Here is a 26983-nt window from a genome sequence, read left to right as displayed (position 1 = left end):
TTGGCGATTAATTTAGTCATCGATTCGTTGGATCTATGCTGTGCGCATGTGCAGAGGCTACTTTTTTTTATTTTTTTTTATTTTTTTATAAACCTTTATTTATAAACTGCAACATGTACAAACAGCTGATAAACAATAGTCAAAATAAGTATGGTGCCAGTATGCTGGGTTTTTTTTTCAATAAAATACTGGAAAGGATAGAATTGTAGTTTGTCTCTTGTATCCGATTATTAATCGATTAATCGAAGTAATAATCGACCGATTGATCAATTATCAAATTAGTTGTTAGTTGCAGCTCTAAACTGTATATATGTATGTATATATATATATATATATATATATATATATATATATATATATATATATATATATATATATATATATATATATATTAATCAAAACTAGTGTCATCCAGTAGAATCCATGACCGTTTCTTGGACTGGACCCGCATGGTGACTCGTGTATTGTATTGCACAGGCGTGTGTGTGTGTGTGTGTGTGTGTGTGTGTGTGTGTGTGTGTGTGTGTATGCATGTGAGTGTGTGTGTGTTTGCTGGGGTCACCGGTTGTCTACTCTTACTACAACATCAACACAAAAGGCTGAGTGATCGTTGCGTTATGCTTTCTCTGCGTGAGCAGATTTGCTGCGCCTCCCCAAGGATATGCTGAGCATTGCCTCTGCTTCTTTCTTCATTTTTATTTTTTCTGCTTTATACTTTTTTTTTTTTATCTGCTCTGTAACTGCAGCCTTAATTGAGCCTCTGGCAAGCCAAGTTATGACATCTAAAGTCCTGTCCTCAGGACCTGTCGCTTGATTTACAGCTTAAATGAAGTGGTATGAATAGCAGAGTCCATTAGCACAGAGCCTGAAGACTTAATGAAGGACTAATTACGCTTTTGCGCTCGGAGACCAGAGAGGCAAGTAAAAGCATCAAGGGTTATATATGCCAAACGTGGATGGCTGCTAATGTGAGCTGATTTAATGGAAGCCACTGTCCACGACCACATTTGGACTGCGATCTCTCGGACACATTGCTGAAAGATCAAATAAAGTGAAAGAAGCTATTTGTTGACCTTGACCAGCTAAATCCGTCAATGCATATAATAGCATTTTATCATGCAAGATAGGATAGGTTGATTGGCAACACTAGTGTGTGAATGTGAGTGTGAATGTTGTCTGTCTATCTGTGTTGGCCATGTGGTGAGGTGGCGACTTGTCCAGGGTGTACAGCTGAGATAGGCCCCCTGCGACCCCAATAGGGACAAGCGGTAGACAATGGATGGAAAGTGATCCTCAGCTGCAAATCGGTCCGAAAAAGCATCTTGATTGGCAACCAGAAACAGGTGTGTCGACACGTGAGGTAGCCAGCGCTTATTATATAGGAGTAGTGGCAAAAAGGAGGCAAACAGGAAATGGAAACAAAAATGGAAATAGAAGAAAATAATAATTGCCATGAAAGATTGTGACAATTTCTGTTGTATTAAATGAGCATTATTATATTTGTAATGACAGGGGTCATTATTAGAGATGTCCCATAATGGCTTTCTTGCGCATTCCGATATTGTCCAACTCTTAATTACCGATTCCGATATCAACCGATACCGATACATACAGTCGTGGAATTAACACATTATTATGCCTAATTTTGTTGTGATGCCCCCGCTGGATGCATTAAACAATGTAACAAGGTTTTCCAAAATAAATCAACTCAAGTTATGGAAAAAAAATGCCAACATGGCACTGCCATATTTATTATTGAAGTCACAAAGTGCATTTTTTTTTTTTAACATGCCTCAAAAAAGCAGCTTGGAATTTGGGACATGCTCTCCCTGAGAGAGCATGAGGAGGTTGAGGTGGGCGGGGTTGGGGGGGGGGGGGTATATTGTAGCGTCCTGGAAGAGTTAGTGCTGCAAGGGGTTCTGGGTATTTGTTCTGTTGTGTTTATGTTGTGTTACGGTGCGGATGTTCTCCCGAAATGTGTTTGTCATTCTTGTTTGGTGTGGGTTCACAGTGTGGCGCATATTTGTAACAGTGTTAAAGTTGTTTATACGGCCACCCTCAGTGTGACCAGTATGGCTGTTGACCAAGTATACTTGGCATTCACTTGTGTGTGTGAAAAGCCGTAGATATTACGTGATTGGGCCGGCATGCAAAGGCAGTGCTTTTAAGGCATACTTGCCAACCTTGAGACCTCCGAATTCAGGAGATGGGAGAGCGGGGTTGGTGGTAGCGGGGGGTGGGTATTGTAGCGTCCTGAAAGAGTTAGTGCCGCAAGGGGTTCTGGGTATTTGTTTTGTTGTGTTTATGTTGTGTTACGGTGCGGATGTTCTCCCGAAATGTGTTTGTCATTCTTGTTTGGTGTGGGTTCACAGTGTGGCGCATATTTGTAACGGTGTTAAAGTTGTTTATACGGCCACCCTCAGTGTGACCTGTATGGCTGTTGACCAAGTGCGCGTTGCAATCACTAATGTGTGTGTTAAAGTCGCATATAATATGCACGCTGTTTGTATGGAGGAAAAGAGGATGTGTCGACATGTAGAGGACGTTAAAGGGGAACATTATCACCAGACCTATGTAAGCGTCAATATATACCTTGATGTTGCAGAAAAAAGACCATATATTTTTTTAACCGATTTCCGAACTCTAAATGGGTGAATTTTGGCGAATTAAACGCCTTTCTATTATTCGCTCTCAGAGCGAATAATAGACGTGACGTCACATCGGGAAGCAATCCGCCATTTTCTCAAACACCGAGTCAAATCAGCTCTGTTATTTTCCGTTTTTTCGACTGTTTTTCGTACCTTGGAGACATCAGGCCTCGTCGGTGTGTTGTCGGAGGGTGTAACAACACGAACAGGGACGGATTCAAGTTGCACCAGTGGCTCAAAGATGTGAAAGTGGCAAGAAATTGGACGTTTGTTCCGCACACTTTACCGACGAAAGCTATGCTACGACAGAGATGGCAAGAATGTGTGGATATCCTGCGACACTCAAAGCAGATGCATTTCAAAGTCAAAGAAATCTGCCGCCAGACCCCCATTGAATCTGCCGGAGTGTGTGAGCAATTCAGGGACAAAGAACCTCGGTAGCACGGCAAGCAATGGCGGCAGTTTGTTCCCGCAGACGAGCGAGCTAAATCCCCCTGGATGTCTTGGCTCAAGATGATCAAGAGAAGAATATCGACCCTAGCTTCCCTGGCCTGCTGACATCAACTCCAAAACTGGACAGATCAGCTTTCAGGAAAAGAGAGCGGATGAGGGTATGTCTACAGAATATATTAATTGATGAAAATTGGGCTGTCTGCACTCTCAAAGTGCATGTTGTTGCCAAATGTATTTCATATGCTGTAAACCTAGTTCATAGTTGTTAGTTTCCTTTAATGCCAAACAAACACATACCAATCGTTGGTTAGAAGGCGATCGCCGAATTCGTCCTCGCTTTTTTCCCGTGTCGCTGGCTGTCGTGTCGTTTTTGTCGGTTTCGCTTGCATACGGTTCAAACCGATATGGCTCAATAGCTTCAGTTTCTTCTTCAATTTCGTTTTCGCTACCTGCCTCCACACTACAACCATCCGTTTCAATACATGCGTAATCTGTTGAATCGCTTAAGCCGCTGAAATCCGAGTCTGAATCCGAGCTAATGTCGCTATAGCTTGCTGTTCTATGCGCCATGTTTGTTTGTGTTGGCTTCACTATGTGACGTCACAGGAAAATGGACGGGTGTTTATAACGATGGTTAAAATCAGGCACTTTGAAGCTTTTTTTAGGGATATTGCGTGATGGGTAAAATTTTGAAAAAAACTTCGAAAAATATAATAAGCCACTGGGAACTGATTTTTAATGGTTTTAACCCTTCTGAAATTGTGATAATGTTCCCCTTTAAAGGCAGTGCTTTTAAGGCACGCCCCCAATATTGTTGTCCGGGTAGAAATCGGGAGAATGGTTGTACCGGGAGATTTTCGGGAGGTGCGCTGAAATTCGGGAGTCTCTCGGGAAAATCGGGAGGGTTGGCAAGTATGCTTTAAGGTTTATTGGTGCTCTGAACTTCTCCCTACGTCCGTGTACATAGCGGCGTTTTAAAAAAGTCATTACTTTTACTTTTTGAAACCGATACCGATAATTTTTAAACCGATAATTTCCGATATTACATTTTACAGCAATTATCGGCCGATAATATTGGCAGTCCGATATTATCGGACATCTCTAGTCATTATGTTATGATTATGTTTCCAGGGTGTGTAAAAAGAGGAGGATGCCTGATGGGATTTCATGTGGTTTTCTGCAGTTTGTCTAGAACAGTGGCTCTCTAGAGCATACTTGCCAACCCTCCCGGATTTTCCGGGAGACTCCCGAAATTCAGCGCCTCTCCCGAAAACCTCCCGGGACAAATTTTCTCCCGAAAATCTCCCGAAATTCAGGCGGACTCAGGTCCTCCACAATATAAAAAAGCGTACCTGCCCAATCACGTTATAACTATAGAATGATGGAGGGCGAGTTCTTGGTTTCTTATGTGGGTTTATTGTTAGGCAGTTTCATTAACGTCCTCCCAGCGTGGCAACAACACACAACAACAGCAGTCACTTTTTTGTATACCGTAAAGCAGTTCGTCTGCCGTAAACAGCAATGTTGTGACACTCTTAAACAGGACAATACTGCCATCTAGTCCATTTGATGAAAGCACTTTTGTGCGTGCCACACAGCAATGCATCATCAGAGAGGGTGTTCAGCATGGTTCGAAAAATAGTGACAGAGAATAGAACAAGGATGGACAATTCAACCCTTAACTCAACAATGAGTAGATGAGTGTTATGTGTGTGTATATGTGTAATAAATGAACACTGAAATTCAAGTATTTATTATATATATATATATATATATATATATATATTATAATAATATATATATATATATATATATATATATATATATATATATATGAAATACTTGACTTGGTGAATTCTAGCTGTAAATATACTCCTCCCCTTTTAGCCACGCCCCCAACCACGCCCCCGTCCCACCCCGACCACACCCGCCCCCAACCCCCTCCCCCCACCTCCCGAAATCGGAGGTCTCAAGGTTGGCAAGTATGCTCTAGAGCTTTTTCAGAAATGTATGAAAAATGGAAAAAGATGAGGGGAAAACAATCTATTTTTTGTTTTAATATTGTTTCTGTAGGAGGACAAACATGACACAAACCTCCCTAATTGTTACAAAGCACACTGTTTATATTAAACATGCTTCGCTGATTCGAGTATTTGGCGAGCCCCGTTTTGTCCTACTAATTTTGGCGGTCCTTGAACTCACCGTAGTTTGTTTACATGTATAACTTTCTAGGACGTGTTTTATGCCACTTCTTTTTCTGTCTCATTTTGTCCACTAAACTCTTAAGGTTGTGCATGAAAGGTGAGTTTTGTTGATGTTATCGACTTGTTGGAGTGCTAATCAGACATATTTGCTCACTGCATGACTGCAAGCTAATCGATGCTAACATGCTATTTAGGCTAGCTATATGTACATATTGCATCATTATACCTCATTTGTAGCTATATTTGAGCTCATTTAGTTTTCTTTAAGTCCTCTTAATTCAATTTATATCTCATGACACACTATCTGTATGTAATATGGCTTTTAATTTTTTGCGGCTCCAGACGGATTTTTTTTTGTATTTTTGGTCCAATATGGCTCTTTCAACATTTTGGGTTGCCGACCCCTGGTCTAGAACAAGACATTTTAATAAAACCAAAGAAGAAAAAAAAAAAGAAAAAAAAAAAGAGAAGGTGACCTAAATTGTCACTCAATCAGCGCAATGTGACACGAGGAGAGGCTGCCGGCCGCCTTTTTAGTCCAGATGGAGGCCTGGCAGAAGTTAGTCAACACTCAAAGATGAATTAGCATGCAGGCTCCACTCCAGGCTGTCTCCACTCCAGGCAGCTCATGTCCGCAGTGAATGAGGGAGAGGTCGGGCTCATTTGCACTGGCTTCCTTCTCCAGTCCAGTCAATTGATCAATTCAGCCTCTGGCTCTGCTCTGATTGAATTACCAGGCCAGCACTGCGGGAGAGCAATATTTTGGACTTGTAAGAACAAACAAGCCCACACACACACACACACACACACACACACACACACACACACGTGCACAGTTAAGTGTTTGCATGCTACATTGACCCGTAGCTTTTCTTTTTTTTTTCAAGCTTATCTCCAGCAGAGAGGTCAGCCTGAATGGTGCAATCAATCAATTGGCCTCACATTGCAGCAAAGACACCAGATAAGATAAGGAAAGTCTCTCCTAAAGCTGCACTCAGTCACACCATGTTATTAGTAATACTATTATTCATTATTATTTACTACCTAGATGGTACTCCGCAGCGCTGCTGAGCTTATTACAAGAAACTGATAGTCAATAGATATGTTGAAATAAAATTAAGGATGTCCGATAATGGCATTTTGCCGATATCCGATATTCCGATATTGTCCAACTCTTTAATTACCGATACCGATATCAACCGATATATACAGTCGTGGAATTAACGCATTATTATGCCTAATTTGGACAACCAGGTATGGTGAAGATAAGGTACTTTTTAAAAAACATTAATAAAATAAAATAAGATAAATAAATTTAAAAAAAATTCTTGAATAAAAAAGAAAGTAAAACAATATAAAAACAGTTACATAGAAACTAATAATTAATGAAAATGAGTAAAATTAACTGTTAAAGGTTAGTACTATTAGTGGACCAGCAGCACGCACAATCATGTGTGCTTACGGACTGTATCCCTTGCAGACTGTATTGATATATAATGTAGGAACCAGAATATTAATAACAGAAAGAAACAACCCTTTAGTGTGAATGAGTGTGAAAAAAAACAAAAAAAACGATACCGATAATAGAAAAACCGATACCGATAATTTCCGATATTACACTTTAACGCATCTCTAAATAAAATATTTGTCTTTTTTTCTTTAATCAGTCCAACAAAATAACACATAATAACACAATAATTATACAACTCCAATTTCAAACTAGTGACATTTCGAATAGAAATCAACAGAGAAATTGAGAAAAACACACAAACGTGACACAAAAAATCCACAGGAGTCAGACAAAAATGAATAATATCAACACCAGTATCAATATGTTCCATTTTTTATTCGTTCATGAGCGTGGGCGAACCGGATGCGCCGAATCGGCATTTGTGACGCCACCAATAAATGAGTGAATGGGAAATACTGTGTGTGTGTTGGAAGCTCCATACCGTATGTCCAGACTGTATGCAGGCTGGGGAGCCTCTCACAGGAAGGAGGGGCCTATGGTAGCTTGGCAAGACAAGATAGAGAGGAAAATTGATTCAACACATTGAATTTTTTTTTTTTTTTACATCTTGATAATTAATTAATCACATAATGATGTAAAATCAACTATTCGTGCTTTTCTCATTTTTTCTCTCGCTTTCTCTACCACATTTGTTGTAGGCATAAACATTGTGTGTGTACATTTTTTGGACTATACTTTATATAATGTGCATTCCTAGTGTTGTCATTTATTTATTTCATAGTTTCAAGTTTGAAGATTTGAAATAAGTAAGGTGAGATAAAAAAAAAAAAAAATCATCCATTTATCCTTCTTGTTCCGCTTATCAGAAGTCGGGTCGCGGGGGCAGCAGCCGAAGCAGGGAAGCCCAGATTTCCCTTTCCTCAGCTACTTCGTCCAAATCATACCTTTTAGCTCTTATTTCCAAAATTGTGTACACTACTGAATTGGGGTCTTCTGGCCACTTATGTGGACACTTATACTGCCATCTGGTGGTGTCAGGAAAGTATAACATACAATGGAATTTGGAGAAAAAAAAAAGTGTAAAAATAAGAATTAGCACATCACTAAACATGATGTACACGTTTGTGTACTTATGGACTAAGTACATCATATCAAAATATGATTTTTTGTTTTTATTCTAATTAGGATCCAATAAGCCCGAATAGCAAAGAGAAATTTAAAAAAAAGCATGTAAACAAACAGCTTGGGCCTTAAACCTATTCACATTGTCATTATGGGGTATTGTGTGTAGAATTTGAGGACAAAAATGAATTTATTCTCATTTGGAATGGAAGCTGTGACATAACAAAATGTGGGAAAGGTGAATACACTGCAAAAAGTCAGAGTTCAAAAACAAGAAAAAAAATAATAATAAATTAGGGGTATTTTATTTGAACTAAGCAAAGCTATCTGCCAATAGAACAAGAAAATTTGGCTTGTCAAGACTTTCCAAAACAAGTAAAATTAGCTAACCTCAATGAACCCAAAAATACCTTAAAATAAGTATATTCTCACTAATAACCAGTGCACTTTTCTTGGTAGAAAAAAAAGAGACCTTTTTGCTCAATATGTTGAAAAATATTGTTAAATTAAGTAGATGCTAGTGCCATTATCTTGACATAATGATATGCGCTCGGCATTACATTTCTTGAAACCAGCAAACTTATACTAAAAACTAATTTATTGTTCTTAATGGAAAGGCAACAAGGCAACCGCTTGTTACTCTCGGAGTCTCCTAGCCGCTCAGGCAAATCATATGGTCTAAAAATGCATTTTTCCATGGATAACATGACATCATCGCGCCAAGTGCGTGCTCTTTCAGTCAATTAGTGCGCATATATACAGCCCGGCCCCCGGCCAAAAATGTTTTAATTGTAATTTTGAGGAATTCATCTGAATGTGCATGAACTATTTCTGTTCAAAATTGTTAGAAATGTCAAATGTTAAAATATTGACTGTCAGTTTACTGTACTGTGCCAACTGTACTACTATATGAGTACGTATGTTCTATTGTTTCATTGAAAATAAAACCGCAAAGTCCATTTGGCTGTCATCTGTTTTAAATATGAGACACAATTGTGTCAAAATCATGATTTTTTTTTTCATGCTTGAATTAACAAATCATTACTTTAAAAAAGTAGTTTTATACTTGTGAGTGTTGATGACACAGCTTTGCAACAGTTGATATTCTAGTTTCAAGCATGTTTTACTCAATATAGGTCATAACATCTCAGCAACAAGCTGTAATATCTTACTGACATCATTTAGGACCAAAACCCTTAAAGGGGAACATTATCACCAGACCTATGTAAGCGTCAATATATACCTTGATGTTGCAGAAAAAAGACCATATTTTTTTTAACCGATTTCCGAACTCTAAATGGGTGAATTTTGGCGAATTAAACGCCTTTCTATTATTCGCTCTCGGAGCGATGACGTCACAGAGTGACGTCACATCGGGAAGCAATCCGCCATTTTCTCAAACACCGAGTCAAATCAGCTCTATTATTTTCCGTTTTTTTCGACGGTTTTCCGTACCTTGGAGACATCATGCCTCGTCGGTGTGTTGTCGGAGGGTGTAACAACACGAACAGGGACGGATTCAAGTTGCACCAGTGGCCCAAAGATGCGAAAGTGGCAAGAAATTGGACGTTTGTTCCGCACACTTTACCGACGAAAGCTATGCTACGACAGAGATGGCAAGAATGTGTGGATATCCTGCGACACTCAAAGCAGATGCATTTCCAACGATAAAGTCAAAGAAATCTGCCGCCAGACCCCCATTGAATCTGCCGGAGTGTGTGAGCAATTCAGGGACAAAGGACCTCGGTAGCACGGCAAGCAATGGCGGCAGTTTGTTCCCGCAGACGAGCGAGCTAAACCCCCCTGGATGTCTTGGCTCACACCGTCCCTTATGCCACCGAAGATGATCAAGAGAAGAATATCGACCCTAGCTTCCCTGGCCTGCTGACATGAGGGTATGTCTACAGAATATATTAATTGATGAAAATTGGGCTGTCTGCACTCTCAAAGTGCATGTTGTTGCCAAATGTATTTCATATGCTGTAAACCTAGTTCATAGTTGTTAGTTTCCTTTAATGCCAAACAAACACATACCAATCGTTGGTTAGAAGGCGATCGCCGAATTCGTCCTCGCTTTCTCCCGTGTCGCTGGCTGTCGTGTCGTTTTCGTCGGTCTCGCTTGCATACGGTTCAAACCGATATGGCTCAATAGCTTCAGTTTCTTCTTCAATTTCGTTTTCGCTACCTGCCTCCACACTACAACCATCCGTTTCAATACATGCGTAATCTGTTGAATCGCTTAAGCCGCTGAAATCGGAGTCTGAATCCGAGCTAATGTCGCTATAGCTTGCTGTTCTATGCGCCATGTTTGTTTGTGTTGGCATCACTATGTGACGTCACAGGAAAATGGACGGGTGTATATAACGATGGTTAAAATCAGGCACTTTGAAGCTTTTTTTAGGGATATTGCGTGATGGGTAAAATTTAGAAAAAAACTTCGAAAAATAAAATAAGCCACTGGGAACTGATTTTTAATGATTTTAACCCTTCTGAAATTGTGATAATGTTCCCCTTTAAAAGAAGTAAAACACTCTAACATAAAATCTGCTTAGTGAGAAGAATGATCTTATCAGACAGAAAATAAGCAAATATCAGCCTTATTTGAGATATTTCATCTTACTTAGATGTCAGTTTTTGCAGTGTACTTCCCGGATGACCACGGGCACGTCATGCAAAGTGGTTACCTTGGCGACGAGAGACGTCCTCACTTTGAGGTGAGGATGTGATCGCCTTTCCAAGTGCGGGAAATGAGTAGTACCTAGAAGATCAACGTGATTACGTTGGGAGTGTGGAATGACGATGTGGCTTGAGCTCTACTTTCATATCCACAATCTGCACACGTAAACCTCATTTAAATCTGGATTGGATTGCGCCAAAGCGCTTAATTAGGCGAGGTTCTGAGTGGGATTGAAGGCACGACGGCACTAATGAAGCCAGGAGAGAGAAAAAAAGGCGTGGAGACATGATTGCACAGCCAGCAACCGGTTCTCACAAAACCACCAGATTGAGCCGCAAATCACAGCACAACCCAGAAGTGACTCCTGGACCGCCGAGAGCCTGTTGCTATGGAAACGTCGTCATCATCGCCGGGCGCTGCTTTAATCCGCGGAAGCCTGTTAAGTTGACATGAGGCTCAGGCGGATAGCGTATGTTTCTTGTGCGAGGCCCAACACAGCAGCTGGCAAACGACGTGATGGACTTATTTACTAATGTTTTCATTTGTTGCTCAACTCATCACGGCCTGGATAGATGTTGCACTACCACTTTTAACTCATCACGGCCTGGATAGATGTTGCACTACCACTTTTAACTCATCACGGCCTGGATAGATGTTGCACTACCACTTTTAACTCATCACGGCCTGGATAGATGTTGCACTACCACTTTTAACTCATCACGGCCTGGATAGATGTTGCACTACCACTTTTAACTCATCACGGCCTGGATAGATGTTGCACTACCACTTTTAACTCATCACGGCCTGGATAGATGTTGCACTACCACTTTTAACTCATCACGGCCTGGATAGATGTTGCACTACCACTTTTTTCCTGACTGAGCCGGTCGAAGCACTGTGAGAGTGAAGGATGAATGTTGTGGTAAATGTGTATTAATACATATATGTATGTATGTACCAGTGACGTGCGGTGAGGTTCATGGCTGGTGAGGCACTGACTTCATCACAGTCAGATTTACAAACATATGAACCCTAAAGAGTATCTTATTCACCATTTGATTGGCAGCAGTTAACGGGTTATGTTTAAAAGCTCATACCAGCATTCTTCCCTGCTTGGCACTCAGCATCAAGGGTTGGAATTGGGGGTTATTAAATCACCAAAAATTATTCCCGGGCGCGGCGCCGCTGCTGGCCACTGCTCCCCTCACATCCCAGGGGGTGATCAAGGGATGGGTCAAATGCAGAGGACAAATTTCACCACACCTAGTGTGTGTGTGACAATCATTGGTACTTTAACTTAACTTTAACTTTACACATACAAACTGTAGCACACAAAAAAGCACATTTAATTAAAAAAACGTTATTATGGTCTTACCTTTACTTATAAGTGCGGGTACAGTGGTGTTCGTGTTGGAGGAGTTGTGAATGAATGAAATATGAAATGCGTGCTGCACTCTGCAGGTGTACCTAATGTTGTGTCCCTGCAGTGGTTCACGGCTCCTCCGGCGCGAGCAATGTTGTTTTTGCACTTTTTGGCTTCTTGTTAAGTGACTTTTTTTGGGTGGATTCGGTCTTGCACGTGGAGGGTTTGGGTGTGGGCTTTGGTTGGTGTGGCGCTCCCATCGGGGGGTGCAGTCTGCGGCGAAGGTGCCTTAACCGGCACCAGGAGGCGGGATTACGCGAGCCTCAGCCAGTGCGTCTTCGCAGCAGTTTTATGATTGCTTAGAACAAGAAATACGTTACACACATACAGTTGACAAAATACACTGTACATTATATACCTCAGCTAACTAAACTATGCAAATGTATAATATAGTTCATATAGCAATACGGTCTCACTGCACAGCAGACCAGCAGTTAGCCGAGTCCGCAATCCATGTTGAGGCACAACTGAGTGACGTGCCTCAACTGGCTGCTGATCACCGCACCGTCTCTTCTCAGTATTTGAACGGCAAATGTGAAAATTCAGCGATTTTGAATACAAATAATCTAAAACTGGTGAAGTTAAATGGAAAATAACTTTATAGTAGAATCACTGGATACATATAACAATTTAATTAATTTTTTTTCTTTTTACATTTTTTTTCTTTCCATCCTCTAGTGACCGCACGTCACTGGTATGTACATATGTATGTACAGTACAGGCCAAATGTTTGGACACACCTTCTCATCTCAATGCGTTTTCTTTATTTTCATGACTATTTACATTGTAGATTGTCACCGAAGGCATCAAAACTAGAGATGTCCGATAATATCGGCCTGCCGATATTATCGGCCGATAAATGCGTTAAAATGTAATATCAGAAATTATCGGTATCGTTTTTTTTTATTATCGGTATCGTTTATTTTATTTTATTTTATTTTTATTTTTTTATTAAATCAACATAAAAAACACAAGATACACTTACAATTAGTGCACCAACCCAAAAAACCTCCCTCCCCCATTTACACTCATTCACACAAAAGGGTTGTTTCTTTCTGTTATTAATATTCTGGTTCCTACATTATATATCCATCCATCCATCCATCCATCCATCTATCTTCCTCCGCTTATCCGAGGTCGGGTTGCGGGGGCAGCAGCCTAAGCAGGGAAGCCCAGACTTTCCTCTCCCCAGCCACTTCGTCCAGCTCTTCCCGGGGGATCCCGAGGCGTTCCCAGGCCAGCCGGGAGACATAGTCTTCCCAACGTGTCCTGGGTCTTCCCCGTGGCCTCCTACCGGTTGGACGTGCCCTAAACACCTCCCGAGGGAGGCGTCCGGGTGGCATCCTGACCAGATGCCCGAACCACCTCATCTGGCTCCTCTCGATGTGGAGGAGCAGTGGCTTTACTTTGAGATCCCCCCGGATGGCAGAGCTTCTCACCCTATCTCTAAGGGAGAGCCCCGCCACCCGGCGGAGGAAACTCATTTCGGCCGCTTGTACCCGTGATCTTGTCCTTTCGGTCATAACCCAAAGCTCATGACCATAGGTGAGGATGGGAACGTAGATCGACCGGTAAATTGAGAGCTTTGCCTTCCGGCTCAGCTCCTTCTTCACCACAACAGATCGATACAGCATCCGCATTACTGAAGACGCCGCACCGATCCGCCTGTCGATCTCACGATCCACTTTTCCCTCACTCGTGAACAAGACTCCTAGGTACTTGAACTCCTCCACCTGGGGCAGGGTCTCCTCCCCAACCCGGAGATGGCATTCCACCCTTTTCCGGGCGAGAACCATGGACTCGGACTTGGAGGTGCTGATTCTCATCCCAGTCGCTTCACACTCGGCTGCGAACCGATCCAGTGAGAGCTGAAGATCCTGGCCAGATGAAGCCATCAGGACCACATCATCTGCAAAAAGCAGAGACCTAATCCTGCAGCCACCAAACCAGATCCCCTCAACGCCTTGACTGCACCTAGAAATTCTGTCCATAAAAGTACCGGTAATGAACAGAATCGGTGATAAAGGGCAGCCTTGGCGGAGTCCAACCCTCACTGGAAACGTGTCCGGACCAAGCTCTGACACTGATCATACAGGGAGCGAACCGCCACAATCAGACAGTCCGATACCCCATACTCTCTGAGCACTCCCCACAGGACTTCCCGAGGGACACGGTCGAATGCCTTCTCCAAGTCCACAAAGCACATGTAGACTGGTTGGGCAAACTCCCATGCACCCTCAAGGACCCTGCCGAGAGTATAGAGCTGGTCCACAGTTCCACGACCAGGACGAAAACCACACTGTTCCTCCTGAATCCGAGGTTCGACTATCCGGTGTAGCCTCCTCTCCAGTACACCCGAATAGACTTTACCGGGAAGGCTGAGGAGTGTGATCCCACGATAGTTGGAACACACCCTCCGGTTCCCCTTCTTAAAGAGAGGAACCACCACCCCGGTCTGCCAATCCAGAGGTACCGCCCCCGATGTCCACGCGATGCTGCAGAGTCATATATATATATCAATATATATCAATACAGTCTGCAAGGGATACAGTCCGTAAGCACACATGATTGTGCGTGCTGCTGGTCCACTAATAGTACTAACCTTTAACAGTTAATTTTACTCATTTTCATTAATTACTAGTTTCTATGCAACTGTTTTTATATTGTTTTACTTTCTTTTTTATTCAAGAAAATGTTTTTAATTTATTTATCTTATTTTATTTTATAAAAAAAATTTAAAAGTACCTTATCTTCACCATACCTGGTTGTCCAAATTAGGCATAATAATGTGTTAATTCCACGACTGTATATATCGGTTGATATCGGTATCGGTATCGGTAATTAAAGAGTTGGACAATATCGGAATATCGCATATCGGCAAAAAGCCATTATCGGACATCCCTAATCAAAACTATTAATGAACACGTGGAGTTATGTGAAATAACTGAAAACATGTTTTGTATTCTAGTTTCTTCAAAATAGCCACCCTTTGCTCTGATTACTGTTTTGCACACTCTTGGCATTCTCTCCATGAGCTTCAAGAGCTAGTCACCTGAAAGGGTTTTCACTTCGCAGGTGTCCTAGTTTGGATGCCTTCAGTGACAATCTACAATGTAAATAATCATGAAAATAAAGAAATTGCATTGAAATGAGAAGGTGTGTCCAAACTTTTGGCCTGTACTGTATATATATATATATATTTATATGTATGTACATATACAGTATATACATATATATGTATATATACAGTATGAATATATGTATATATATATATACATATATATACGTTAGGGCAGGAAAAAACACAGAGGCTATATCATCCCTACAAGCCTGTTTCGTCAGGGGATTTTAAAATCAGTGAAACCTGCAAAACAGGCTTGTAGGGATGATATAGTCTTTGTGTTTTTTCCTGACCTACCGTATATTCCGCTCTATTGAGCACTGTATAACGGATTGATTACAGAAACCTCGACTATATATCTATATGTATATATATCCATCCATTTTCTACCGCTTGTCCCTTTTGGGGTCGCGGGGGTGCTGGAGCCTATCTCAGCTGCATTCGGGCGGAAGGTGTATATGTGTGTGTGTGTATATGTATATATATATATATATATATATATATATATATATATATATATATATATGCATATGTACTGTATATATTCATAGGTTTTATTTTTTTTTTTTCAAAAGTACTCTGTATTATTTATTTTACCATGTGTATGATTTTTTTTAATTTTTATGTTTTTCATAAAAATAAAAATAAATCCCTAATTTGGTAATGATAATTAATGTCTATAGATATGTTTGAGTATAAACTGTATAAAATAGAATGTGAAGTGTTGGGCCATGTGTCCATTTCACCGACACGATGCGAATATCAAGGAAACTATGGAACTAGGAGGCATGACTGGTCCAATATGTTGCGTGTAAGGCAACATCGCACAAGACTCTTCATGCTGTTATTTGTATGATTTCCTAGATGTGGACACCACCAAGGACCCCTGTCAGAAGATCAAGTGCAGCAGGCACAAGGTGTGCATGGCCCAGGGCTACCAGAGAGCTGTGTGCATCAACCGCAAGAAGCTTGAGCATAGGTGAGTGTTTTGACACCAGAATTGTACAAACCCTGTTTCCATATGAGTTGGGAAATTGTGTTAGATGTAAATATAAACGGAATACAATGAATACATATTCAATTGAATGCACTACAAAGACAAGATATTTGATGTTCAAACTCATAAACTTTATTTTGTTTTTGCAAATAATCATTAACTTAGAATTTCATGGCTGCAACATGTGCTAAAGTAGTTGGGAAAGGGCATGTTCACCACTGTGTTACATCACCTTTTCTTTTAACAACACTCAATAAACGATTGGGAACTGAGGAAACTAATTGTTGAAGCTTTGAAAGTGGAATTCTTTGCCATTCTTGTTTTATGTAGAGCTTCAGTCGTTCAACAGTCCGGGGGTCTCCGCTGTCGTATTTTACGCTTCATAATGCGCCACACATTTTCGATGGGAGACAGGTCTGGACTGCAGGCGGAACAGGAAAGTACCCGCACTCTTTTTTTTACGAAGCCACGCTGTTGTAACACGTGCTGAATGTGGCTTGGCATTGTCTTGCTGAAATAAGCAGCCGCGTCCATGAAAAAGACTGCGCTTAGATGGCAGCATATGTTGTTCCAAAACCTGTATGTACCTTTCAGCATTAATGGTGCCTTCACAGATGTGTAAGTTACCCATGCCTTGGGCACTAATGCACCCCCATACCATCACAGATGCTGGCTTTTGAACTTTGCGTCGATAACAGTCTGGATGGTTCGCTTCCCCTTTAGTCCGGATGACACGATGTCGAATATTTCCAAAAACAATTTGAAATGTGGACTCGTCAGACCACAGAACACTTTTCCACTTTGCATCAGTCCATCTTAGATGATCTCGGGCCAAGAGAAGCCAGCGGCGTTTCTGGGTGTTGTTGATAAATGGCTTTCGCTATGCATAGTAGAGCTTTAACTTGCACTTACAGATGTAGCGACGAACTGTATTTAGTGACAGTGGTTTTCTGAAGTGTTCCTGAGCCCATGTGGTGATATCCTTTAGAGATTGATGTCGGTTTTTGATACAGTGCCGTCTGGGGGATCGAAGGTCACGGTCATTCAATGTTGGTTTCCGGCCATGCCGCTTACGTGGAGTGATTTCTCCAGATTATCTGAACCTTTTGATGATATTATGGACCGTAGTTGTTGAAATCCCTAAATTTCTTGCAATTACACGTTGAGAAACGTTGTTCTTAAACTGTTTGACTATTTGCTCATGCAGTTGTGGACAAAGGGGTGTACCTCGCCCCATCCTTTCTTGTGAAAGACTGAGCATTTCTTGGGAAGCTGTTTCTATACCCAATCATGGCACCCACCTGTTCCCAATTAGCCTGCACTCCTGTGGGATGTTCCAAATAAGTGTTTGATGAGCATTCCTCAACTTTATCAGTATTTATTGCCACCTTTCCCAACTTCTTTGTCACGTGTTGCTGGCATCAAATTCAAAGTTAATGATTATTTGCAAAAAAAAAAAGTTTTTGTAGCATATTCAACTGAATATGGGTTGAAAATGATTTGCAAATCATTGTATTCCGTTTATATTTACATCTAACACAATTTCCCAACTCATATGGAAACGGGGTTTGTACACGCACAAAATCGGCATTCATTTCGGTCTCAGTTGTACTCCGTGACGCTGAAGTGAAGGTTGTGTGTCCTCTTGTCTTCTAGACTCAAGCAGCCTGCTCTCAGTGCATCTAATGGCGACTGTCAGCCATGTCCTGTCTCCTCTACCGGGCCTGTGTGCGGATCTGATGGACACAACTACGCCTCCAAGGTGAACGCGCACACGAAAAAAAATAGTGTGATAATTAGGTCCAGACGATATAAATGTAGGTGTATAAATATGGTAAATATGTAATGAGTAGAGTGGTGTGTCATTCCGCAAGCAGCACACATAAATGAAACATATCTCCACAGTATCGCCATAACTGTGTCAACGACATGCATCACCACCATTGCACTGTGGGGACATTCTCTGGAGGTGGTTGGACTAAAGTGTCTAGAAACATGGAATGAAACGTCCCCATGTGTGCGTTGTATCGATTCATACTTTGACTTGTGCGTCACCATCGCTGACCTTGTGCGGGTGAAGGTGGGATTGGAAGTGTGGCATCCGACCGACGCCGCCCTCATGAATATTTGATGGCCGTCGCCGCAATAAGTCATTCCACTTCACCTTCGCGCGCCCTTGTCCACGTCGCCCGTGTGTGTGTGTTTTATTGTGTGCGTTTGTCTTGTGCAGTGCAAGCTGGAGCAGCAGGCGTGTCTTACGGGGAAGGAGCTGACCCCCAAGTGTTCAGGTCTGTGTCCGTGTTCCACCACGGCTGCTCCCACCACCAAAGGCGGCAAGCGGGGTAAGATGCATGTGTAGTAATGATGACCACCATGTGGAGTCATGATGACCACCATGTGGAGTCATGATGACCACCATGTGGAGTCATGATGACCACCATGTGGTGTAATGATGACCACCATGTGGAGTAATGTTGACCACCATGTGGAGTAATGATGACCACCATGTGGAGTAATGATGACCACCATGTGGAGTAATGTTGACCACCATGTGGTGTAATGATGACCACCGTGTGGAGTAATGATGACCACCATGTGGAGTCATGATGACCACCATGTGGAGTAATGATGACCACCATGTGGAGTAATGATGACCACAATGTGGAGTAATGATGACCACCATGTGGAGTAATAATGACCACCATGTGGAGTAAGGATGACCACCATGTGGAGTAATGATGACCACCATGTGGAGTAATGATGACCACAATGTGGAGTAATGATGACCACCATGTGGAGTAATGATGACCACCATGTGGAGTAATGATGACCACCAGGTGGAGTAATGATGACCACCATGTGGAGTAATGATGACCACAATGTGGAGTAATGATGACCACCATGTGGAGTCATGATGACCACCATGTGGAGTAATGATGACCACCATGTGAAGTGATGATGACCATCATGTGACTCCTAATAGTAATGATGACCACCATGTGACTCCTAATAGTAATGATGACCACCATGTGACTCCTAATAGTAATGATGACCACCATGTGGAGTAATGATGACCACCATGTGACTCCGAATAGTAATGATGGCCACCATGTGACTCCTAATAGTAATGATGACCACCATGTGACTCCTAATAGTAATGATGACCACCATGTGACTCCTAATAGTAATGATGACCACCATGTGACTCCTAATAGTAATGATGGCCACCATGTGACTCCTAATAGTATTGATGACCACCATGTGACTCCTAATAGTAATGATGACCACCATGTGACTCCTAATAGTAATGATGATCACCATGTGACTCCTAATAGTAATGATGACCACCATGTGACTCCTAATAGTAATGATGACCACCATGTGACTCCTAATAGTAATGATGACCACCATGTGGAATAATGATGACCACCATGTGACTCCTAATAGTAATGATGACCACCATATGACTCCTAATAGTAATGATGACCACCATGTGACTCCTAATAGTAATGATGACCACCATATGACTCCTAATAGTAATGATGACCACCATATGACTCCTAATAGTAATGATGACCACCATATGACTCCTAATAGTAATGATGACCACCATGTGGAGTAATGACGACCACCATGTGACTCCTAATAGTAATGATGACCCCCATGTGGAGTAATGACGACCACCATGTGTAGTAATGATGACCACCATGTGGAGTAATGATGACCACCATGTGTAGTAATGATGACCACCATGTGTAGTAATGATGACCACCATGTGGAGTAAGGATGACCACCATGTGGAGTAATGATGACCACCATGTGTAGTAATGATGACCACCATGTGGAGTAATGATGACCACCATGTGGAGTAAGGATGACCACCATGTGGAGTAATGATGACCACCATGTGGAGTAATGATGACCACCATGTGACTCCTAATAGTAATGATGACCCCCATGTGGAGTAATGACGACCACCATGTGTAGTAATGATGACCACCATGTGGAGTAATGATGACCACCATGTGTAGTAATGATGACCACCATGTGGAGTAATGATGACCACCATGTGGAGTAAGGATGACCACCATGTGGAGTAATGATGACCACCATGTGGTGTAATGATGACCACCATGTGGAGTAATGATGACCACCATGTGGAGTAATGATGACCACCATGTGGAGTAATGATGACCACCATGTGGAGTAATGATGACCACCATGTGACTCTTAATAGTGATGATGACCACCAAATGATGACCACCATGTGACTCCTAATAGTGAGGATGACCACCATGTGACTCCTAATAGTAATGATGACCACCATGTGACTCCTAATCGTAAAGGTGACCACCAAATGATGACCACCATGTGACTCCTAATAGTGATGATGACCACCATGTGACTCCTAATAGTAATGATGACCACCATGTGACTCCTAATAGTAATGATGACCACCATGTGACTCCTAATCGTAAAGGTGACCACCAAATGATGACCACCATGTGACTCCTAATAGTGATGATGACCACCATGTGACTCCTAATAGTAATTATGACCACCATGTGGAGTAATGATGACCACCATGTGACTCCTAATAGTAATGATGACCACCATGTAACTCCTAATAGTAATGATGACCACCATGTGACTCCTAATAGTAATGATGACCACCAAGTGACTCCTAATAGTATTGATGACCACCATGTGACTCCTAATAGTAATGATGACCACCATGTGACTCCTAATAGTGATGATGACCACCATGTGACTCCTAATAGTAATTATGACCACCATGTGGAGTAATGATGACCACCATGTGACTCCTAATAGTAATGATGACCACCATGTAACTCCTAATAGTAATGATGACCACCATGTGACTCCTAATAGTAATGATGACCACCAAGTGACTCCTAATAGTATTGATGACCACCATGTGACTCCTAATAGTAATGATGACCACCATGTGACTCCTAATAGTGATGATGACCACCATGTGACTCCTAATAGTAATGATGACCACCATGTGACTCCTAATAGTAATGATGACCACCATGTGACTCCTAATAGTAATGATGACCACCATGTGACTCCTAATAGTAATGATGACCACCATGTGACTCCTAATAGTAATGATGACCACCATGTGACTCTTAATGATCCATACAGAGACTTGCACTGGACAGGATCTAGCTGATTTGGGCCAGCGTCTTCGGGACTGGTTTCAACTCCTCCAGAGCAACGCCAAGCAGAACAACAACAGCAAGCCTGGGGCCAAAAACACTGCATCAGGTTCAAACTACTTCTACTATTATGTACTACTAATACTACTGTTACTACTACTGTTATGGTTTAACAGAGGGAGATGACGGCTCAGACACCAGGGGGCAGTAATGTTCAATCATTTATATATACCTGTATATAGTCAATATATATAATAATAATAAACAATACTAACTAATAAACTAAACTAAGGAAATGGAGAGTGTCAAAACCCAAGTGTGTGTGTGTGTGTGTGAGGCTGTGTGTGTAGTTAGCTGAAGTGTGTGTTACCAAGTGTTGAGAGCGAAGGAACGAGGCAGTCCGTGGGGCAGGCAGGTGGTCCAGGGCAGGAGAGGAGTGACAAGGTCCGTGTCCGGGCGAGGGTCAAGGATTGAGGAAGGCAATCCAAAGCCCACAGGGGAAAACAACAGAAGAATCACCAAGGGCAAAACTCGGGAGGACAAACAAGGAAATCAGGCACGGAGGGAAAATGCAGAAGGAAAACAGAGAGCATCAAGCTAGAGTCGGCTTACATTACACCATTGAGAAACTAAGTTTCCGCCAGGATCCTTGGGTCCACTGGTCCTTTATTCAGCTCCCTCTCATCAGGTCCAGGTGCGCAGATTGCAGATTGTCTCCGGCTGCGGCGACACATGGGCGCGGTCTGCGCGGCAAACGCGGGGGCGTGTCCTGTGGAGCTCACAGCGGAGCCTCTAGGTGCTCCCGCAGAGGAGGGAGAATCAGACTGCTACTACTACTACTACTACTACTGCAGCGCCAACACTGTGTCAGTTTGCACGTCGTTTTCACGCGCTAAATCCATCCATCCATCCATTTTTCTACCGCTTGTCCCTTTCGGGGTCGCGGGGGGTGCTGGAGCCTATCTCAGCTGCATTCGGGCGGAGGGCGGGGTACACCCTGGACAAGTCGCCACCTCATCACAGGGCCAACACAGATAGACAGACAACATTCACACTCACATTCACACATTAGGGCCAATTTAGTGTTGCCAATCAACCTCTCCCCAGGTGCATGTCTTTGGAGGTGGGAGGAAGCCGGAGTACCCACGCAGTCACGGGGAGAACATGCAAACTCCATACAGAAAATCCAGAGCCCGGGATTGAACTCAGGACCTTCGTATTGTGAGGCACATGCACTAACCCCTGTTCCCCACGCGCTAAATAAGGATGTCAAATAGCACTTGCAGTTGAGCTTCACTCTTGATAAATCAAACTGCGTGTGCAGGTCGATTATATTTGCATCTTCTCCTCCCAGTTGATATATTTTGCAGTTTAATGAAGACGGACACGCTAAATGGATTGCGCGCCTTACTAAAGAGACACAAGCTGGGCAAATATTTTGACTCGGGGGCCACATTGAGAGAAGAAAATGTGTCTGGGGGCGCCAATGTGTATGTGTGTATAAATTAAATATACACATTTAGATGGTAAAAATCTGCTGTACAGTATGTGTGTGTTTGGGTCCCTTTTTTCCAGGAACACTAATACCAAAAGTCACAATATCCGATAGTTCTAAAAAAGTTATGACACACCATCTAAAAAACCCGAAATGGAATTTTACAGTGTGGAGGTATCTCTCCTCCGGGTTCTTCGGACCACCAAGAACTGACATCACCGCTCCTTTGACCTTGGTTTGTTTGTATCATCATCATCATTAATGTATACATCATTCCTTACAAGAAATAACATTATTATTGTTTACTCATTTCTTTGTATCATCAGCATTAATGTATACATCATTCCTTACAAGAAATAACATTATTATTGTTTACTCGTTTCTTTGTATCATCAGCATTAATGTATACATCATTCCTTACAAGAAATAACATTAATTATTATTTACTTGTTTGTTTGTATCATAATTCATGCATACATCATGTTCATTAAAACGACAACCTCCCGGCATGATGGCCTGATGCACCACTGTCCTCTTGGGGGCGACACAGAGCCGTATATACATGACAACAACCTAATGTAAGGGCTGGTGCAAAGCCAACAGATCAAGCGAGTAGCTTTCATTTTTAACCTTTTTTAATAATAATAAAAATATTTTTTTAATAATAATAATTTTTAACCATTTTTAATAATGTCTTTCAGTTGTGCTTTTCAGCAAGTCTTTTCCAGTTTGTCTGTCTCGCTCTCGCTCGTGGTCCACCTCCAACTTTTAACAGAGCGACAGGTGATTAGATAAGCAGGCCCAGGTGGGCCATCTACGCACCTGTCGCTGATCTCGAAGCCGGTCCTGGCACACCCCGCTTCGCTGCAGGTCCGCAGGCCACGCCCCCCCTCCACGTACAGTTTTTTACTGAATGGGACACCCAAAATATACATTTAAAATAAAGAAAGTGGAATTTACAATATTATCAACATATGAAACATCGCTCCTCTTTTACTTCTCAGACCAGCTCCTCCATAGTTGTGTATCTTTTACAATCAAGCAAAACACAACAAAAATGTAACAAAATATGAATGCAAAATGTAATAAACACGTACAATATGATTTATTATCACTTTTATGCAGACATTTGTTGTAAAAATTTGCTTCCGCATCTGTTCCTGACACAGGCGTTTGGGGCTGGCTGCTCTGAAAACAAACCCCGCCCACTCTGCTTTGTTCCTCTTCTGAGCTGCTGTGACCTAGATTACCGTAATAACTCCTATAACACCCAAAAGTGCAGATTTCAACCATTGAAATACTTTCTATAGTTCAAGACTTACGGTCATTTAAAAACAGCACTGCACATCATAATGGCGGCGACAGTTTTGATGTTAAAGGTCTAAAAAAAAATTATGTCGAACATCCGGCGGGCCGGATTGAAAATCTTAATGGGCCGCATTTTGCCCAGGTCGGCTTTAGTAGGTCAGCTTTTCGTGTGCCATTAACAGGGTTCGTACGGGTGCTTAAAAACCTTGAAAATGCTTGGATTTTAATGTTGTGTTTTCAAGGTTTGAAAAATGCTTGAATTTTGGGGGAAGTGTTTGTAAATGTTCATCATATTTCTCGGCAGTCTGACTCAATAGGCTAATTATAAAATTTAAAAAAATAAAATAATACGTTTCCTTCAAAATGAAAGCTACACGCTTGATCTGTTGGCTTTGCACCAGCCCTTACATTAGGTTGTTGTCATGTATATACGGCTCTGTGTCGCCCCCAAGAGGACAGTGGTGCATCGGTCCATCATGCCGGGAGGTTGTCGTTTTAATGAACATGATGTATGCATGAATTATGATGATACAAACAAACAAGTAAACAATAATAATTACCGGTAATGTTATTTCTTGTAAGGAATGATGTATACATGAATGATGATGATACAAACAAACAAGTAAACAATAATAATTAATGTTATTTCTTGTAAGGAATGATGTATGCATGAATGATGATGATACAAACAAACAAGTAAACAATAATAATTAATGTTATTTCTTTTAAGGAATGATGTATACATTAATTATGATGATGATACAAACAAGTAAACAATAATAATTATGTTATTTCTTGTGAGGAATGATGTATACATGAATGATGATGATACAAACAAACAAGTAAACAATACTAATTAATGTTATTTCTTGTAAGGAATGATGTATACATGAATGATAATGATGCAAGTAAACAATAATAATTACTGTTATTTCTTGTAAGGAATAATGTATACATTAATGATAACCATACAAACAAACAAGTAAACAATAATAATTAATGTTATTTATTATAATGAACATGATGTATACATGAATGATGATGATAGAGACAAACAAGTAAACAATAATAATTAATGCTATTTCTTGTAAGGAATGATGTATACATTAATAATGATACAAACAAACAAGTAAACAATAATAATGTTATTTATTGTAAGGAATTATGTATACATTAATGATGATGATACAAACAAGTAAACAATAATAATTAATGTTATTTATTGTAAGGAATGATGTATACATTAATTATGATGATGATACAAACAAGTACCGTATTTTTTGGACTATAAGTCGCAGTTTTTTTCATAGTGCGACTTATATGTTTTTTTCCTTCTTTTTTATGCATTTTCGGCAGGTGCGACTTATACTCCGGTGCGACTTATACTCCGAAAAATACGGTAAACAATAATAATTAATGTTATTTCTTGTAAGGAATGATGTATACATGAATGATGATGATGATACAAACAAACAAACAAGTAAACAATAATAATCAATGTTATTTCTTGTAAGGAATGATGTATACATTAATGATGATACAAACAAACAAGTAAACAATACTAATTAATGTTATTTCTTGTAAGGAATGATGTATACATGAATGATAATGATGCAAGTAAACAATAATAATTACTGTTATTTCTTGTACGGAATAATGTATACATTAATGATAACCATACAAACAAACAAGTAAACAATAATAATTAATGTTATTTATTATAATGAACATGATGTATACATGAATGATGATGATACAGACAAACAAGTAAACAATAATAATTAATGCTATTTCTTGTAAGGAATGATGTGTACATTAATAATGATACAAACAAACAAGTAAACAATAATAATGTTATTTATTGTAAGGAATGATGTATACATTAATGATGATGATACAAACAAGTAAACAATAATAATTAATGTTATTTATTGTAAGGAATGATGTATACATTAATTATGATGATGATGCAAACAAGTACCGTATTTTTTGGACTATAAGTCGCATTTTTTTTCATAGTGCGACTTATATGTTTTTTTCCTTCTTTTTTATGCATTTTTGGCAGGTGCGACTTATACTCCGGTGCGACTTATACTCCGAAAAATACGGTAAACAATAATAATTAATGTTATTTCTTCTAAGGAATGATGTATACATGAATGATGATGATACAAACAAACAAGTAAACAATAATAATGTTATTTCTTGTAAGGAATGGTGTATACATGAATGATGACGATACAAACAAACAAGTAAACAATACTAATTATTGTTATTTCTTGTAAGGAATGATGTATACATGAATGATAATGATGCAAGTAAACAATAATAATTACTGTTATTTCTTGTAAGGAATAATGTATACATTAATGATAACCATACAAACAAGTAAACAATAATAATTAATGTTATTTATTATAATGAACATGACGTATACATGAATGATGATGATACAGACGAACAAGTAAACAATAATAATTAAGGCTATTTCTTGTAAGGAATGATGTGTACATTAATAATGATACAAACAAACAAGTAAACAATAATAATGTTATTTATTGTAAGGAATTATGTATACATTAATGATGATGATACAAACAAGTAAACAATAATAATTAATGTTATTTATTGTAAGGAATGATGTATACATTAATTATGATGATGATACAAACAAGTACCGTATTTTTTGGACTATAAGTCGCAGTTTTTTTCATAGTGCGACTTATATGTTTTTTTCCTTCTTTTTTATGCATTTTCGGCAGGTGCGACTTATACTCCGGTGCGACTTATACTCCGAAAAATACGGTTAACAATAATAATTAATGTTATTTCTTCTAAGGAATGATGTATACATGAATGATGATGATACAAACAAACA

At 40.5% G+C, this 26983-nt stretch overlaps 1 protein-coding gene across 1 annotated transcript in view; it reads left to right on the top strand.

Moving 5' to 3' along the window:
- Positions 1-26983, top strand: part of spock2 (SPARC (osteonectin), cwcv and kazal like domains proteoglycan 2) — a 101236-nt gene that overhangs the window by 55016 nt on the left and 19237 nt on the right. The window contains exons 3-6 of the mRNA XM_061937746.1: positions 15984-16098; positions 17773-17878; positions 18347-18458; positions 21289-21411. Coding sequence (XP_061793730.1) covers positions 15984-16098; positions 17773-17878; positions 18347-18458; positions 21289-21411 — 456 coding nt within the window. The remainder of the gene's footprint in view (positions 1-15983; positions 16099-17772; positions 17879-18346; positions 18459-21288; positions 21412-26983) is intronic.

This window comes from Nerophis lumbriciformis, linkage group LG02, assembly GCF_033978685.3.
Source record: "Nerophis lumbriciformis linkage group LG02, RoL_Nlum_v2.1, whole genome shotgun sequence".
Lineage (NCBI taxonomy): Eukaryota > Metazoa > Chordata > Actinopteri > Syngnathiformes > Syngnathidae > Nerophis > Nerophis lumbriciformis.
The sequence above is the reverse complement of the archived record's forward strand: the minus strand, read 5'-3'. Positions and strand labels throughout refer to the sequence as shown.